The 19,087-nt window shown below is 38.3% G+C and overlaps 1 protein-coding gene across 12 annotated transcripts in view; it reads right to left on the bottom strand.

Annotated features, from left to right (window-relative positions):
• NBEA (neurobeachin) overlaps positions 1–19,087 on the bottom strand; it is an 823,962-nt gene that overhangs the window by 29,445 nt on the left and 775,430 nt on the right. For 5 of the 12 annotated variants that reach the window (XM_065581343.1, XM_065581342.1, XM_042842796.2 and 2 more), the window contains 3 exons: positions 6,542–6,604; positions 6,130–6,219; positions 4,175–4,367 (listed from right to left, as the gene is read on the bottom strand). In XM_065581343.1, the coding sequence (XP_065437415.1) occupies positions 4,175–4,367; positions 6,130–6,219; positions 6,542–6,604 (346 nt within the window). The remainder of the gene's footprint in view (positions 1–4,174; positions 4,368–6,129; positions 6,220–6,541; positions 6,605–19,087) is intronic. The other 7 variants (XM_065581345.1, XM_065581344.1, XM_008167753.4 and 4 more) reach the window with 3 other exon arrangements.

The raw sequence follows: 19,087 nt of genomic DNA on the forward strand, positions 1-19,087 counted from the left end.
GAATACGTGTGGTTAACTGTTGGTAGCTCTTGGCTTTTACAATGATGACCCCTATACGTGTGTGAAGAAGATAACATTTATACATTTCTCTGAACTGATTGTTCAATAGTGAGTGATGGAGCTAGTAATAAGATGAAGCCCCTCTCCCATCACACATGGATAGTTTATATTAACATACTATTCTGACAGAGTAGATCTATCTTAAATAGCAGTATAAAAGTACAAGTGCATAAATTCCATCCGTTTGGGGAATAACATTCTAAACCCATGTTGGAAATGTTCTGCTCATTGAAACTGCTTCATTATTTTTTCAGTTTACTTAAAAGAAAACTATAATTAAAAAGAAAATGATATCTAATTCGCTTTGTGCTGCAAACTGAAATTGTGTAAAGTAAGCAGCACTTATCGTCTATAATCTGTGATGTTTTAATCAGAATTGACATTTCAGAGTTTTCTACTATTTGTGGCCAATTTACTGAAAATACATTTATCAAATCCTCTAACAAGTACAACTCTGGACCCAGCGAATCAGTCATGTTGCAAGATCTCAAGCTTGGTATCCACAATTGATTGGGAGAGGGGACTAAGAAATTTAAATTGGGACATAACATGACGATCTTTTCCATGCCAGACCACTAGACTGTTTGCCCTTACAGCATATGTAATTTATATTTATATATATATAAAATGTCTGGAAAGTGACATATAAATATATATATTTATTTCCTTTTCTTCCCAAGTCTCCATAAGAAGAAATGAAGACTACTGCAGAATATGAATATACACACATACTATAACGGGGTTCAAAAGAGAGCTAGATAGATTCATGGAAGATAAGTCCATCAATGGCTATTAGCCAGGATGGACAGGAATGGTGACCCTAGCCTCTGTTTGCCAGAAGCTGGGATTGGGTGACAGGGGATGGATCACTTGAAGATAGCCTGCCTGTTCATTCCCTTTGGGGCACCTGGCATTGGCCACTGTCAGAAAATAGGATACTGGGCTTGATGGATCTTTGGTCTGATCCAGTATAGCCATTCTTATGTTCTTATGGTCTAGGCAGGGGTCAGCAACCTTTCAGAAGTGGTGTGCTGAGTCTTCATTTATTCACTCTAATTTAAGGTTTTGCGTGCCAGTAATACATGTTAACGTTTTTAGAAGGTCTCTTTCTATAAGTCTATAATATATAACTAAACAATTGTTGTATGTAAAGTAAATTAGGTTTTTAAAATGTTTAAGGAGCTTCATTTAAAATTAAATGAAAATGCAGAGCCCCCCGGACTGGTGGCCAGGGCCCGGGCAGTGTGAGTGCCACTGAAAATCAGCTCGCATGCCGAAAGCGGCACGCGTGCCATTAGGTTGCCTGCCCCTGGTCCAGGTATATTTAATCCTGTTTTAGCATGGGGGATTGGACTGAGTCACCTCTTAATTACCCTTCCATCCCTACATTTCTATGATTCTATACAAGACTTAGAATATTGTGCCCCAAGCCCCTGATTATTTTAGCTTGGATTTCTTTAGATGCATTGTCATTCTGAAGTGTATCTGCCTTGGTGAATTAGATATGGTGAGGTAGTTTCAGAGATAATATACCAATAGTAGTATTGCTGTGGAGTCTCTTAATACACAGTCTCTTAATATAGAGCGAGTTGCAATGGTCTAGTCCTGAGGACACTTCAGTGGTAAAGTCCTAATCTGATAGGGAGAGGAAAAGTCTCCTGGTCAACCAAAGATGGCAGAAAACACTATCTGCTGGTGTTGTGATGTGTGTATCCGGGAGCATGGTATATCAATGTCAGACAAATCATCCTCCTTTCTTATACAGGAGTTTGCTATACCAGGCTGCAAACATTAATGCTTTTTTCTTTTCTATATTACTGAGCCACAACTTTTAGGCCCTATTTATCACTGCAAGTAATCCTCACAAAAGGAGTGGGATGGAGAGGCAAAATTGGTGGCGCAAGACACTTCTGAGGGAGGTACCACAATTTGGGTGCAGGATAGTTGGTGGGGGGAAGGCAAATGACTCTTTCCAAGGTCAGAAGACAAACCCAATCTTCTGTAATGTCAACAGACATTTGAAACTTACTATCAGCATACCTTTTAAATTAAGAATCTTCTACTGACTATCCTTATATTTAGTAATAATATAGTCAGTTTCTACTAATGAAATAAATCTCTAGAGTAGCATGTCATAAAAGTAAGAGGGTCCTCAATTAACCTTGTCAAATCCGTTTCACAAATCAGTAGTTTAACACCTCACCTTAGAAAGCTAGAGACTTAGTATTAATGCACAATGCACAAGCTATTATGGAAAAATTAAGCTGTGTTTACATCTTATGGTGGTACCTGAGTATCTCTGTGCAGTTTTATGTTCATGAACCTATTCTAAATGCTAGATTGTTGGATTATTATTGTTGGAATAATTAAGTAAAAAACACTACAATTAAATGATGTCACAGTTTTATAATAGAATACACAGCTTTAAAAGTTCTTTTATAATTTAAATCTAAGTAGGCAAGAGAGACTTTTTAAGATTGTAAACCAAACCAGCAAGAATTAGAAAATTCAGCATTAAGACTGATACTCTGTTCTAAATTATGCAGTTGTGAAGTAACAGAAAATGGCACATACAGTGTAAAAGCTAAGAACAGTGTAGGATTTATTTTGGATTTCTTGACTGTTTTGTGTACCCTTCTTTTTTGCCTTATTTATTCAAAAAGCATTGTGGTATTTTAGATAAGTACCAGGGTCGCACAAAGGATGCATGGTTTAGTTCACATATGGTTTGTGAACTGAATTCTGCATGTTAGCAAAGAGGTTCATGTTTTACGTGGATGTAAGTGAACAAAATAGTTACATGAACCTCAAGGAAAAATCAAGGCCTATAAGGCTTCTCTTAACTAAAGCATGATTGCTAGGGAACACCTGAGGTTTCCTTAGCTACCGCACCAGCTATTATTTACCTTTGTCTCACTAAAGTGGTGGGAGCGGGTGCGTTTCACTACTCCCACTGTTCTACTGCCCACTAAAAGATCCTTTTAAGAAATGGAGGAGTCAGTAACACATACTAGTAGGTTCCCCAAGGGGCCTGCTAATGGGCAAGGGTGGTTAGCCAATGTCCCCAGAAGACTTGAAAAACTTACAGAAGACTAACAGAACAATGTTATTAAAATTAGTATTAAAGTACTGTAGGAGACTGACTTGTTTATGGTCTCTTACACTGGGTTTCTCAACTGCCAGTGTCACAAATGATTGTAAGCAAATGACTCTTTTAGCCACATGGCCACCACCTGTAGCAGGCTTAGATTGCTAATTCTGAACAGAAAACATCTTTTAAATACATTTCCATTTCACAATTTATATACATCAATGACTACTTCTTACCCTTCAAACTTTTACGCTATAAGGCTGAGCAAAATTAATATAATTCTCTTTTAAAAAGAGATGTGTAAAACTCTGGATATAACTTTGGGTACCTCTGAATGTGGAGGTACCTGATATAATACTCAAAGGTAATAATAAGTCAGATACCTGGATCTGCTTAAACTACCTCTAACCAGATAGCTGTGCAACACCATTTACATGTATATTGCACAGTGTCAGAGCACAGAAACATTTAGAACAGAAGGGAATGTTGAAACAGATTGATGACCACTTAGTTGTTCACAGGGGTAATGATTAAGTTCTTCTACTTCATCCATACTGGACACTCTGTAAGTGGAGCCAAGGAACATAGTCCTTTAGTTTTTGCTTGTACTATTGACTCTTGTGACAGACATCTGAATATAGCTGACACTCCCTCAAATAGTGAACAGTGATATACACATACTAGCTAGCCCAGCACTATGTATTCCTGCAAATTGTGGCATATTATATATGTGGTGTCAAGAATAATAGTACTGTCCCAAAAATGTTACATTAAAGACTGATACCAATGTAGCAACAAAGCAATTGGCTGCCAAGCTGAAGTGGTGGCTTTAGGTAGGGTGCTTCTTGGAGTGATACCATGGAAAATGGACACTGTGAGTACTCAATATACAGAGGGATAAGTGGGTAAAAATTTGTTGCCTATCTGTAGGCGAGTAGGATTAACCCAGATACTCTACTTGAAACTTAAAAGATGCACTGCTTACAGAATGTTTAAATAAGAGATCTATCTATGAGCACATACCTACTGTGTTGTGCCATCTATTCACTGCAAAAAGTCTGCTGCAAGTCACAGTTACCACTGCAGGAATGGTAAGGTGGGGAAGCGTGTTGGCTGCCACGTGTGTGACAGGAGAATTTGATGGAAATTTCAGCACCATTATAACATCCTGCTGCATCTGATCTTTAAACATGAGTGGACTCTGTGGAAGGAAACACTGTTGAGTAGAAAGGAGAAGAGAGCAGAAGAAAACAGAAGGGATAACACAATTAGTGAGGAGGTCTGAGGGAAAACAAGGTTAAAATGAGTAGGCAAACATGTGTACATACAGGGAAAACAATGCTATCTGCACTAGCAATATAGGAGGGAAAACTATTGCTGGATCATTACATGAGGACAAATAGAGAAAAGGTTTGGTTAAGGTCCATTAGGTTATCATTGCAGGTTGTAAAGTGATAAATCAGCATTAATTCAAAAAATCAAAATACAAAATGATCAGAACAGTTAATATTCATACACTGTAGAGAGGAGTCAAATAGAAGAGTCAATTAACCCAATATTACATCAAAAACATACAATTGTATAAAGTCCAATGGCTGAAACAAGAATTTTTAGAGGAGGAACTCAGAAATCCCACAGATGATGAGTTATTTTTCTAGTGCATTGTAGATTTAAGTTAATCCTTTAGAGAATACTACATGAATTGACTTTACTTTTTATTCCTTACAAATCATATTAAAAGGTATAAATGATTATAAAATCAGGGTGATAATTCTGTATGTAAAACATAATTTTTTCTCATGGCTAGTAACACTTTTATCATCAGTGAGATTATATGAATCACAGAACTGGAAGGGACCTCGAGAGGTCATCTAGTTCAGTCCCCTGCACTGGTAGCAGGACTAATTATCTAGACCATTCCTGACAGGTGTTTGTCTAACCTGTTCTTAAAAATCTCCAATGATGAAGATTCCACAACCTTCCCAGGCAATTTATTCCAGCGCTTAACCACCCTGACAGTTAGGAAGTTTTTCTTAATGTCCAATCTAAACCTCCCTTGCTGCAATTTAAGTCCATTGCTTCGTGAAGCCCAATTTGCATGTATTAGATGTCTTCATAAATTAACTGCTGTATCAACTAGGATGAATTCTAGGAATTTTCTGAATCTACTGATGTAAACTGCTGTCTAAAATACATTATCTACATTTTTAAGATCTAAAATATCTAGCTATCATGTAAATTTGCAGATACTGTTTAATTAAAAAAAGAGCAAAACTGAAATTTCCAGAGGAATTGCCATTTGCACAATGTGATTTTCCTTATGGGTAATGGAATCTATGAAAGCTAATGAAAATATTATGATCTGTTTACTGAAACTTCATAGGAAGTTTCTTGCCCTCAGATGTTTAAACCGAAGACACTAATAGGGACAGATATCAGTATTTTTCACTTTGGCTACATAATATAATTCTTTGTAATGAGCACATAAAAGAGTGCGTTGGTAATTAATGCTGAAGTTCAAATTGAAATTACAAGGACATGATGTGTTCTTTCACAGGAATGGACAGAAGGGTTCCAGCATGATTTGAACTACATTTCTTCATTCCTGACAAGCAGCCAATGTTCATAAATCACCCTCGAACGTTTCCCCTTTTTTTGAAACAAAATGTTCAATATGAGAAAAGCATGCAGTCATTTTTATTTCATGCAGTTATACTCAGCAAATACATATTTATGAAGATAGTTTTTAAATCCAAGATTGGGCAACAGAAGTCAGTGACTGTAGGAAGTTAGAGCTATTCCAACTTCCACCGTGCTGTTTAAGAGCCTGCATTCAATTTCTGCACAGAGTAAGGGCTATGGCATTGTAGGCAACTCAGGGCATGAAAAGAAAGTGTTACTTAAATAGGTATTTTATGACCTATAAAGGATCCTCAGGTTGAAAGGAAATAAATTCCCAACCAGCAGTTATATCTCACCAGGTGCATGGCAGAGCTCCGAGGCGGATGTGGCTCAATAAGCAACTGAGATGGCGTCTGTCCAAAGTTCTGTATCTGTGCCTCCATGGCCTGCAGGGAAAGGAGAGTGATTGTCATAATCAATATGCATCAAAGAGATAGGTCAACACACTATTTGACAATGCAAGCAAATCCTAAGTCAGCCATGAAAAAAGTCCAGAAAATTCACCGGGTGCTCTTCTCTCAGGCTGCAGACTCATCCAAGTGTTAGTATTTTGTAGACAAGCTTTGCTTCTCCTTTCAAGCATGCTTCAGTTAACCAAATAACCGTTCTTATTTCCAATAGCTGGGGTTACATGTGAAAATGTTAACCTGTGAGGACATGCAGTTAAGGTCTTGAGAGATTTCTTTGCACCAAATACAACACATATACCTTAATAAAGTCCTTTGTAAGGAGGAAAGTATGAGGATCTCTAATAAAATACGCCTCTGGGATCTTAAAGGGGGGGAAGCAAATTGAGAAATCAAATTCATGGATAATGTATAAGAAAAAAAATCATCACAATTTCATTAACACAGCAGTTAAAAATAAAAAATACTGGAAATATATCATTTCAAGATACACTATAGCTACAGGAGTTACAATAAAAGTCTTTAGATAATGATCTAACTTCTAGGTAGTATTCTTTTACCAGATAAGAAAATATTTAGTTTTCGGTTTATTTTGGATGAGTTTTCACACGACAGAATATCGACTGTTGTAAAACCATGAAATATATACCGGTAATTAGTAATTTCAACTTTAAATTTCAGGACCAAATTCTGCTCTCAGTGTACGATACAGAGTAACTCCACAAATAGTAGAAACTGGCCCACAGACTGAGATGTTTCAACCACCTACACAACCCACTCAGACATCTAAGTGTTTTTATGGTATATTTAAAACAATTGCTGGCATTTTTTTTATTACTGCCTCCATTAATGATACTATTTAAGAACTCTACGTGCCTTTCAGATACCCAGGCTGCATTTCAGTGGATTTCAGAAAATCCAGAACTACACTAAGTTAGGCAACTGATTTTAAAAAATACTAAGTAGTATATACCCATATATTTGAAAGGACTGTGCCATAAATAATTTTCTTATTTGTGTCAATGAGTTTCTCACCTTAGCATGTAAAGAAAACAGCACATGAAAAAGCCCCCTAAAATATAAACCACATTGATAAATTATATTATTTCTTCTAAAACAATTTAAGAGGCAGTAGAACCTCTCAATGTGCAGTCTGATTAAATATGCTCTTTATAATCCACACAAAACAACTGTCAGAGGGGTAGCAGTGTTAGTCTGAATCTGTAAAAAGCAACAGAGGGTCCTGTGGCACCTTTAAGACTCTGAGTCTTAAAGGTGCCACAGGACCCTCTGTTGCTTTTTACAAAACAACTGCTGGCCTCTCCCCATTTCTCAAAAAAGAGGTTGTAATAGATGCGTAGGTCATCTCCTAAAATGTTGGTAATATTTAAAAAATATATTACAATATATTTGCTGATATTCAATGAATTATGACAAATAAAATACTGACAAAATAAGAATCTAAGACAAAGATTTATGATAGCATGGGATGGAGAAAGTAAAACCAGGATGACTTGTTCAGATGACAAGAGATGGACACTTAAAATTTACCTGTCAATAGTATCCATTATTTTACAACTAAAGATATCCTAGTAAATGCTCACTACCTTTACTTTATGCTATTGATCTTGAGAACAATGAAGTTACTGGTAATCCTGGCAGTGAATTGAATGAGTACCGGGATAAAGACCTTAATCTGTAAACAGGCAATACTGGGTATTGTTGTCAGCTTCTACTCACAAAGATAGTAAGTACAAAAACCCAAAACAATCCTAAATTCCTCTATGAATGATAAGTATTATCTTTTTCTTGTGAAAATGTCTTTTTTAAAAACATTTGGAACTTTTTAAGGAAATGAAACTATATAAATAGCTTTATTTAAAATGTATGTAACATTACTATGCTACTGCACAAGGGGCACCATAAATAATAAGAATTTGCAGGTCTGTAGCTCTTGTTCTTCTACACAGCTCAAAATACTTTAGAAAGGTAAACAAGTCTTATCATCCCCATTTTATATATGCGGTGAAAACTGAGACACAGAGAGGTTAAATGACTTGCCTAAGGATACACAGCATATCTGCAGCAAATTTGGGAATAGACCACAGTTCTCTTGATTCCTAGCCCTGGGCTCAGTTTACTAGATCGGTGTTTCCCAAACTTGGGATGCCGCTTGTGTAGGGAAAGCCCTTGGAGAGCTGGGCCAGTTTGTTTACCTGCCCCGTCCGCAGGTCCGGCTGATCACGGCTCCCACTGGCCGTGGTTCACTGCTCCAGGCCAATGGGAGCCGCTGGAAGCGGCGCGGGCCGAGGGACATACTGGCTGCCGCTTCCAGCGGCTCCCATTGGCCTGGAGCAGCGAACTGCGGCCAGTGGGAGCCGCGATTGGCCGGACATGCGGACGGGGCAGGTAAACAAACCGGCCCGACCCGCCAGGGGCTTTCCCTGCACAAACGGTGTCCCAAGTTTGGGAAACACTGTACTAGATCATAGCATACACAGATCAAAAGCAGATTCCCTAGAACATCTCTAGTAACTCAAGCAACAGGAGGAATCGGAAATAGCTATTATAAACAATTTCTGTATAACTGGCGGGGCACTTACAGTATTTCAAATTAATCACAGGACTTGTACAGGCATAGAATTGCTTTTTCTTAATAATCACATCTCTTGCTTTGTATAATGTTCCTTAAAATTCTATTCCAATGCATCATTATCCTTTCTCCCATCCACCAAGTCCTCGGTACCAATGTACAAAGCACTACCATCACTCCTTGAAACACACAATCATTCTAGCTAATTTAATATTTTTCTTATAGAATTACATTTACTTTTATTTCACCTTCAAAATGTCCTCAATGTAGAAAGAGCATTAGCTCTGAAAGCACTAGCTTACCAAATGTAACGTCTTTGAAACAGCAAAACTACAATTATATTAGTGTTAGCTTACTTAGTAAGGCATTGCAGGAAAGCAATTTGAGGAACTGAATTGAGACTCCCTGCTGTTTTTCCACACATAAAACAACATTCGCACTCAAACACTTCAGGGAGTATTTGGTAGTGTATGGTCAAGCTTTTATATCACAGAAAGCAAGGTCTTATATCAAAGAAAACAAGGTCTTAAAGGAAGGAATTAGGGGATACCTGTCCCAAAGCTGTTAGTTGTATTTCACAGGAAACAAAATGAATCTGCTAAATTACATGCAATTTGCAATTTGAAAAGGACATCCAGCTCAAACACCCTCATTTATGTAACCAGGAAAAATACAACTTTATAACGTTCAAAATAAAAATATTGCTTCTCATAAAGTAGCTAATGGATAAACATGCTGTACATATATTGAACATCAATATAGATAGATCTTAGTTACAATAAATAATACTCTAAAAATTATGTATTTTGCTCATGAGCAATAGATGCTTGTGTTTATATTTTCACATTTACAGACATACTTGACTTCCGCCAGGGCACTGGGAAGCTGAAGGTGCTCTGCACCTTTCAGGATCAAGCCCTATTGTCACCTTCCTGAAGAATGAACATGCAACTATGTTTGTCTCTCAGTGTGGCCGCTGACTTTGGCATTTTGGGTGAGTATTTTATTTTCACATAAAAGAGGCAGAAATCAATTCTTCCATTAAATGACAGAGGGAATCTTTGTTTCTTCAGGTGTAATAGGTAAAAAGGGCACATTTATTAAATGTCAAAAAACCCAAAAACTCAAGTTTTTCTTTGACATTGGTTTCTTCATTACTGACTGAACTTGTAAACACAAACAGAAACATTTTATGGTATAATGGCTTTTTATTAGTTATTTTCCTCCTATATATTTTTAAGATGAACATGGAGAAACACAGGGACTATTATTGAGGAAGAAGCCACTAGTCCATCTAGTCAACTAGCCCCTCTTTGATAATAATGACCAACGCTGTCTATGTAAAACATGAAGTATAAATCACTTTAATGCATGTAATTACGGATAACTAAATAGCATGGAAGGAGAGGGAGGATTTCTTAAAATTACTTATATTTTTATTTACAAATAATAAAACAATGATGTTACTGGCTACAGAGCCACTTCATTTTCTTCCCATTTGTCAATTATTCTAATGTCAGAAAAGACTACTGCCATGTTCAGTTAAGCTTTCTAGAATATATTATTTCACCAAAACTTCATTATGTTTCACCGATTTTTTCTGCATTTCTTTAATTGTTAATTCCCATGATACTGGTGAGTCCACAGAAATTTTGTCCTACATGATCCTGTTGCAAAGTACCTTCGCTTATGCCAAAATCAGTGCCCATCTATTGCATAGAGAAAGGGAAGGATATCTGTCCCAAAGGTAACTTGAAAAGGCTACTTGTCCTTAGGCATGGTTGGTTGGTTGGTTAGGTATTATGTTAATAAAGTAGCATCCGATGGAATGACTGGGACTTCAGCTAATACATTTGAACAAACCACTAATAATGCAGTGGAATTAATCTGGAATCTGAAATTAATCCTACCAACAGTACAAGAAGAAGAATTCAGCATGGACTCCTCCTGACGGTCGAAATGACAGACTGGACTTCTACACAGAGTGCTTCTGCAGACGTGCACAGGCTGAAATTGTGAACAGCCAGCATAACTAATCCCATAACCTCAGCTGTACAGAACACAATGCCATCCACAGCCTCAGAAACAACTCTGATATTGCATCTTGCATCTGAAGAAGTGAGGTTCTTACCCACGAAAGCTTATGCTCCCAATACTTCTGTTAGTCTCAAAGGTGCCACAAGACCCTCTGTTGCTTTTTACAGATTCAGACTAACATGGCTACCCCTCTGCTACTTAACTCTGATATTATAATCAAAGGGGCCAACAAAGGAGGTGCTGTAGTCAGAATGAACAGGTCGAATTATGAACAGGAGGCTGCCAGGCAACTCTCCAACACCACATTCAACAGGCCACTATCCTCTGATCCCACTGAGGGGTAGCAAAAGAAACTACACCATCTGCTCAAGAAACTCCCTGCTATAGCACAGGAACAAGACTACACGGACACACCCCTAGATCCCCGACCAGGGGTATTCTATCTGCTACCCAAGATCCATAAACCTGGAAACCCTGGACACCCCATCATCTCAGGCATTGGCACTCTTACAGCAGTATTATCTGGCTATTTGGACTTTCTCCTCAGATCCTACGTTACCAGCACTCCTAGCTATCTTTGAGACACCACCGACTTACTGACGAAACTACAATGCGTTGGTGATCTTTCTGAAAACACCATCCTGGCCACCATGGATGTAGAAGCTCTTTACACCAATATTCCACATGAGGCTGGACTACAAGCTGTCAAGAACAGTATCCCTGATGAGGCCATGGCACACCTGGTGGCTGAGCTTTGTGACTTTGTCCTCACCCACAACCATTTCAGATTTGGGGACAACTCATACCTTCAAGTCAGCGTCACTGCTATGGGTACCCGCATGGCCCCACAGTATGCCAACATTTTTATGGCTGACTTAGAACAATGCTTCCTCAGCTCTTATCCCCTAGCACCCCTACTCTACTTGCGCTACATTGATGACATCTTCATCATATGGACCCACGGGAAGGAGGCCCTTGAGGAATTCCACCAGGATTTCAACAATTTCCACCCCACCATCAACCTCAGCCTGGACCAGTCTCCACAAGAGATCCACTTCCTGGACACTACAGTGCAAATAAGTGACGGTCACATAAACACCACCCTATACCTAAACCTACTGACCAATTAACGACATGCCTCCAGCTTCCATCCAGGACACATCACACGATCCAATGTCTACAGCCAAGCCCTAAGATACAACCACATTTGTTTCAGTCCCTCAGACAGAGACAAACACCTACAAGATCTTTATCAAGCATTCTTAAAACTACAATACCCACCTGTGGAAGTGAGGAAACAGATTGACAGAGCAAGACAGGTACCCAGAAGTCACCTACTACAGGACAGGCCCAACAAGGAAAATAACAGAACACCTCTGGCCATCACGTACAGGTGCCAGCTAAAACCTCTCCAGCACATCAACAATCTAGAACCTATCCTGGAAAACAATCCCTCACTCTCACAGACTTTGGGAGGCAAGCCAGTCCTCACTTACAGACAGCCCCCCAACCTGAAGCAAATACTCACCAGCAACCACACACCACAGAAACACTAATCAAGGAACCAATACCTGTAACAAAACTCATTGCCTACTCTGTCGCCATATCTACTCTAGTGACACCATCAGAGAACCCAACCACATGAGCCACACCATTAGGGACTCATTCACCTTCACATCTACTAATGTGATATATGCCATCATGTACCAGCAACGCCCCTCTGCCATGTACATTGGCCAAACCGGACGGTCTCTACGTAAAAGAATAAATGGACACAAATCAGACATCAGAAATGGTAACATACAAAAGCCAGTAGGAGAACACTTCAAGCTCCCTGGACATTCCATAACAGATTTAAAAGTAGCTTTAAAAGTAACAAAAAAAACTTCAAAAACAGACTTCAAAGAGAAAATGCAGAACTAAAATTCATTTGCAAATTTAACACCATTACTTTGGGCTTGAATAGGGACTGGGAGTGGCTGGCTCACTACAACAGCAACTTTCCCTCCCTTGGTATTGACACCTTCTCAATTATTGGGAGTGGGCTACATCCACCCTGATTGAATTGGCCCTGTCAACACTGGTTCTCCACTTGTAAGGTAACTCCCTTTTCTTCATGTATAATAATGCCTGCATCTGTAATTTTCACTTCATGCATCTGAAGAAGTGAGTTTTTTACCCACGAAAGCTTATGCCTAAATAAATCTGTTAGTCTTTAAGGTGCCACCGGACTCCTCATTGTTTTAATATGCATTTGTTTTCATACACGTTTATTTTTGTATTCAGTGAATAGTGGCACAGTATTTCTTAATGTGTTCTCTCACACAGCCAGCATGATTAACAGCCCCTAAGCACTCTGTTCTTCAGAGCAAACATGATTGACAGCCCATTGGTGGATAGCATACACAGCCTGAAAATGTTATTGTTTTGTACTAATGGTGTGAGATATTGCTTTTTTATTTGCGTCTACAGCTGTTAAATGGCATCAGTATCTTCAGGACGTTTGATAAATTAGGTTAAGAATATTGATTTCTGTTTTATTATTGCACATTTGGAGGGGAAGAAGGGTTGCATTTTACAACAAGCAGTGACTCAGCTAGTCTGGATTCTTCAGAGCAGTTGGTTATTTGATCAAGTGAAACGAAACATGGGCACAGGGGTGGATTTAAGTGACAGGCCACAACTTTAATAATTTAACAGTGGGAAGGGGCATTATCTGGCCCTCCACTCTTCCTCCAAATCAGATATTTTATTGGATATAGTGTGAGATTAAATGGCCTCAAACCAAATAACCAAAAATACTCACCAGCAACTACACACCACACAACAAAAACACTAACCCAGGAACCAATCCTTGCAACAAAGCCCGTTGCCAACTTTGTCCACATATCTATTCAGGGGACACCATCATAGGACCTAATCACATTAGCCACACTATCAGAGGCTTGTTCACCTGCACATCTACAAATGTGATATATACCATCATGTGCCAGCAATGCCCCTCTGCCATGTACATTGGCCAAACCGGACAGTCTCTACGCAAAAGAATAAATGGACACAAATCAGATGTCAAGAATTATAACATTCAAAACCAGTCGGAGAACACTTCAACCTCCCTGGTCACTCAATTACTCCAACAAAAAAACTTCCAAAACAGACTCCAACGAGAAACTGCAGAATTGGAATTAATTTGCAAACTAGACACCATTAAATTAGGCTTGAATAAAGACTGGGAGTGGATGGGTCATTATACAAAGTAAAAACTGTTTCCCCATGCTAATTTTCCCCCCTACTGTTACTCACACTGTTGGAAGTGGGCCATCCTGATTATCACTACAAAAGTTGTTTTTCTCCTGCTGAGAATGGCTCACCTTACTCTCATTACAACTGATATGGCAACACCCATTTTTTCATGTTCTCTGTGTATATATATCTTCTTACTGTATTTTCCACTGTATGCATCCAATGAAGCGGGTTTTAGCCCACGAAAGATTATGCTAAAATAAATGTGTTAGTCTCTAAGGTGCCATAAGTACTCTTCTTTCTTTGTACAGAAGATGGAACCAAAGAATCCTGTTGCCAGCTATATAAGTCATCACAGAATCCACCCCTACAAAGGGGGCAGACTTGGCTGGAAGTGTAATGTTAAAACATACATTATGTAATTGCTTCTGAGGGAGCAGTGCCTCCACAGAATATGGTGCAGTCTCAGTTGTCACACAACCATGGACTCTCAATGGGTAGGCCATCCATGAGGCTTGTGGACTCATAGTCACTCAGCCACTAGGGGGGCAAATTTGAGCTAGAAAAAGTTGTTCAAAATTTTGAAGAATTCTATTCAATTTTTTAAAAAAATCCTCTCCAAAGCAAAAGCAATTTGTTTCTTTTTGTAATTTTATATAATATGATTTTCTAAAATGTTACAGAATTATACACTTAGTGGGTGCTATAAAAAAATCTGAAGCCATAATTTATATTATGCTCATGTATAATTCCTGTCCCATGATAAAATTTACTGAAACACTTTTCTGTCCATTGCTGCTGTGCCAAATGAAAAAAAACCTGATCTTTCAACATCCAGTCGAATGTGTGTTAAGTTTATAAAGGAAAACCCTACTTTCTTTGACAATTCAATGGCTGAGTACGGTACATTAGCAGAGGATTTCTTTGCTAACTCTAATACAAGCTAGATAAAAGAATTCATTAATGGTATATCCTAGTGTCAAGAACAGGTAAGATTGTGAAAGTTGGTCAATCAGAATATTCCATTTTCAGATAATCGATAATTTTGCCCAAAAATCACTTTCCTCTTGTTATTCAAATCAGAAAGGGAGGATTACCTTGAAATTTGATTTTAGTTGAATGTAGGTGGCAGTTTCTCATCACCCAGCCTGCACCCTCATCAGACAACAGACTTCAAAGTCCTCCTCATTGCCCTGGCAAATTCAAGTTTCTCATCTTTAATTCCAAAGTCCTGCATAACATTGTCCCTGCCTCTCTCTCTCCTCTTTCATTTTCTCCCTTTCTCCCCCTTAACTTCTTAGGCCTGGGCTACACTAGCAGGGGGGTTCGAACTAAGATACGCAACTTCAGATCCGGCGGGTAGTATAGACGTACCCAACAGTACTTACTCCTAGTGACACCCTTTTCACCTGCTTCTATTTGCTGAACGACTGAAGAGATAAATGGCTAATAGTCTGGAATGGGGTGAGGAGGTCTAAAAAATGTCTGCTGCCACATTTTTCTCAAAGCCACCTCCTCCTATTTGTCTTCCAAGAGGTGGACTTGCAGGTCGGTGTAGTCTAAAAAAATGGCTGTGCTGGAGCTGCCTCCTCCCCACTTGTTTCATCTTCCAGTCACACTTTTGGAAGAGAAAGAGGAAGGAGCAGAACTGAGTGCCACCTTCCCTTCTCCACTCACTTTAGAAAGCAGCAGCATTCATCTTTACTTTCACGTTGCTGGATGCTGGTCCAAATGCTGCAAGAAGCGGAAAAGATGGCCACAGATGAAATGGGAGAGTGACAGTCTTTCTAAAGTATCAGGGGGTAGCCGTGTTAGTCTGTATCTACAAAAAACAAGAAGGAGTCTGGTGGCACCTTAAAGACTAACAGATTTATTTGGGCATAAGCTTTCGTGAGTAAAAACCTCACTTCTTCGGATGCAACAAAGAAGTGAGGTTTTTACTCACGAAAGCTTATGCCCAAATAAATCTGTTAGTCTTTAAGGTGCCACCAGACTCCTTGTAGTCTTTCTAAAGACCTCCCAGATCCTGCAAGATGGGTGACTGAATGCCTCTGCACTCCTGAGGAGCAGTGAAATCCTAGCCCTGCTGTTCCCTCAATTGTTGCATCAGCAAGAGCCAGGAAGACGAAGAACTCTAAGTGCCCTGATCTTGTTTCAGGCCCTTAATGAATGGTGGGAGTGAAGCCAAGGCTCTGGCATGGTGTTGCCTGTGCCAATTTGAATGGAGTGTGATGTTACCAAACGTGTCTATGCCCCTAGATTTGTATTAATCTGAACCAAGGATCCCTCCCCATGCTGCAGATTAGTGAGGTTTTTCTGTATGCTGTCTGAGAGCTATTTAATTGTATGTTTGGGGCTGAGTTAGAGGGAGGAGTTTCGTTTTTGGTGTCTGCACCAACTTTAGTTCCATTTAATAGACCCTATTGCCTTTGGTTTTGCTTAAGACTCTTTTTAGGAGCTCAGAGGTCTTTGGCAAGGGGCACCTTACCCATAAAAAACACAATATTATTATAGTAATACCAGCAGGAGGTTTCAATTAGACTTTGAAACTTTACCCACTCTTTTCTAATTAAAAATGTTTTTCAGTGGCTGTGAGGTTTAACAGTGCTTGCTCATAGCTGTGCTATTTTTTTATTTTAAAAGCATAAATGTGAGCTTTAAAAATTATTTAAAATTATCAATAAAAATATGAAAAGTTTCTGCAGGACAAATTTGGAGAGGGAGTCACTTTCTTTTTTTAATTAAAACAAATTAAATGTCTCCATACCTTTGCCCCTTTCTTTGATCTTATCTCCATCAACTCTATTCTTCATTCTCCTTTTCCTTTTCCACAATGTCTCCAATTCAATTTCCCCCATGCCATTTCAATGTTCTATTTCTCTTTCAATCTTCTTTCCTCTCTTGCCCATCCTTTCCTCTCCCCTCCCCACTTTTGAAGATGGTCATGAACCTGAGTTAATATGCACTAATTCGTTTTTAAAAAAAGAATAAAAGACAGGACAAGTGTAGGAGATATAAGAAAAAAAAAGAGACGGGTGAGTATTGCTGCCATTATTTGTTTAACATCTGTGACTAGCTCTAACTTCCATGCCAGTTGTTGTGGTAGCAAAACTGCAATAAACTAAGGCCCCGATAATAATATATAAATAATGATTGCTGAGCATACCTATTAACATCATTTGCATCATATTTTTATGGATTCCAGTCCATTCAAATCAGTAGAGGAACCTGAATGTATCAGATTTTCCAGACAGACTACAACAATGATGATCTTCTAAGGAAACAATCAGGCCATAATGAAAATTTTCCCCTGATAATGAATTCAGTTTTTGAACGCAGTCCTATAAATAAACCGCGAATTTAAATTTATACACAAAAAAGTCATTGGCCTGAAAGCTAAGGACAACCTATAAAAAAAGAAAAAAACAATTCTAAAAATGCAATGGATCATGATGGGAGCCAATCTAATTACAATGGTAAACTCATCACACAGACTGACATTGTGACAGAGTTACTGCCAATACATTTGGATTCACACTATGGTCATTACAGGCTTGGCAGTGGAACACAGCAAAATAGATGTTACTGATGGAAAAGTTTTAGATCATCCAGTTTATCTTCCTGCCAATGCAAGATTGTTCCCTATATTTTCTAGTGGTTGTTCATTCTAGTTTTAAAAGACCCAAATAATGGGGATTCCACAATTTACTTTGGAAACTATTTTACAGCCTAATTACATCTAACTGTCAGGAAGTTTTTTCCTGAAGTTCAGCCTACATTTTCCTTTTTTGAATATCTTTCCAGATGGTGATATATACTTCTGGTGGTACAATAAATAATTCCTCTACCTTACTTGGTTATAGCAACCTTCAGATATTTCTAGATTTTTACTGTGCCCCCCCTTTACTCAGTCACCACTTGTCAAGCTCTTTAAAACTTTCCCATTAATCAATCTTTCCTGTCCTCTCATCATTGAACTCCCTCCGATCTTTCTAATAAGATTACATCCAGAACTTAATAAAATATTACAGATGCTGTTGCACCACAGCAGGAGAGAGAGATGGACTATTAACTAATAGGGACTTATTCACCTCCATTGGCTAGGGCAGCCAAAGAGGACATGAATACAACAGCTCTCTTTAGACAGCCCTGTTGGTAGAGTTTGCATGGAGTCCCAGCAGAGAGGATAATAGAGCCGCAATTGTGAGTAAAGGATGGGACTGATTTTTGTGCTAGAGCTTTTCTGGTAATTTCTATAGGGAAGGGAATATTTTGTTCAAATCAGAATATTATTATTTTACACAGTTTAATTTTACTTCAGGTGGTCACAGGCCAAGTACATCTTTGAATTTTTGGTATATTATAATCTTTAGATGTAGATATATAAATAAATGAGAATACAGTGTCAAATCTAGAGAATACTTCCTTATGAGATAAGAGATTAATCTAATATCTAAACTAATGAGTAATGTCTCCCGTCATGAGTTAAGTAACCTATATATACTTTGGAAAGCTGTATCGTATGAGATATACACTATATTTTATTCCACTTGCTTTGCAATTAAGAACATACTCTGTGGGGAAAGCCAAGAAAACAGAGAAGCAAATAAGAGAGCTGGCCTTTTGAGAGTTTGCAGTAATACAAAAGAAATGGTATTTATTCATGAAGGAATGTATTTTAACTGTGATTTTTTTCTCTTCTGGTTTATTATTGAAATAAAACATGATCACCAAAGGCATTATTTTTTAATGATTGGAATACACGAACAGACACAGTTAGTAAATCAAAGTATATAATAGCCATATTTTAGTATTTTTTTGGTTTATAAAATAAAATTATATAAAAAATTAAAATGTGATTTAATGTTCAACTGCTTCTAGTTGCTTGTTGAAAGAATAGTAGTAAAACCCATGACTGAAAACTTTTTCTTGCTAATGAAATCCAGTAAATCACGATAAAAAATGTGGCTCTCC

This window comes from Chrysemys picta, chromosome 1 (assembly GCF_011386835.1).
Source record: "Chrysemys picta bellii isolate R12L10 chromosome 1, ASM1138683v2, whole genome shotgun sequence".
Taxonomy (NCBI): Eukaryota; Metazoa; Chordata; order Testudines; family Emydidae; genus Chrysemys; species Chrysemys picta.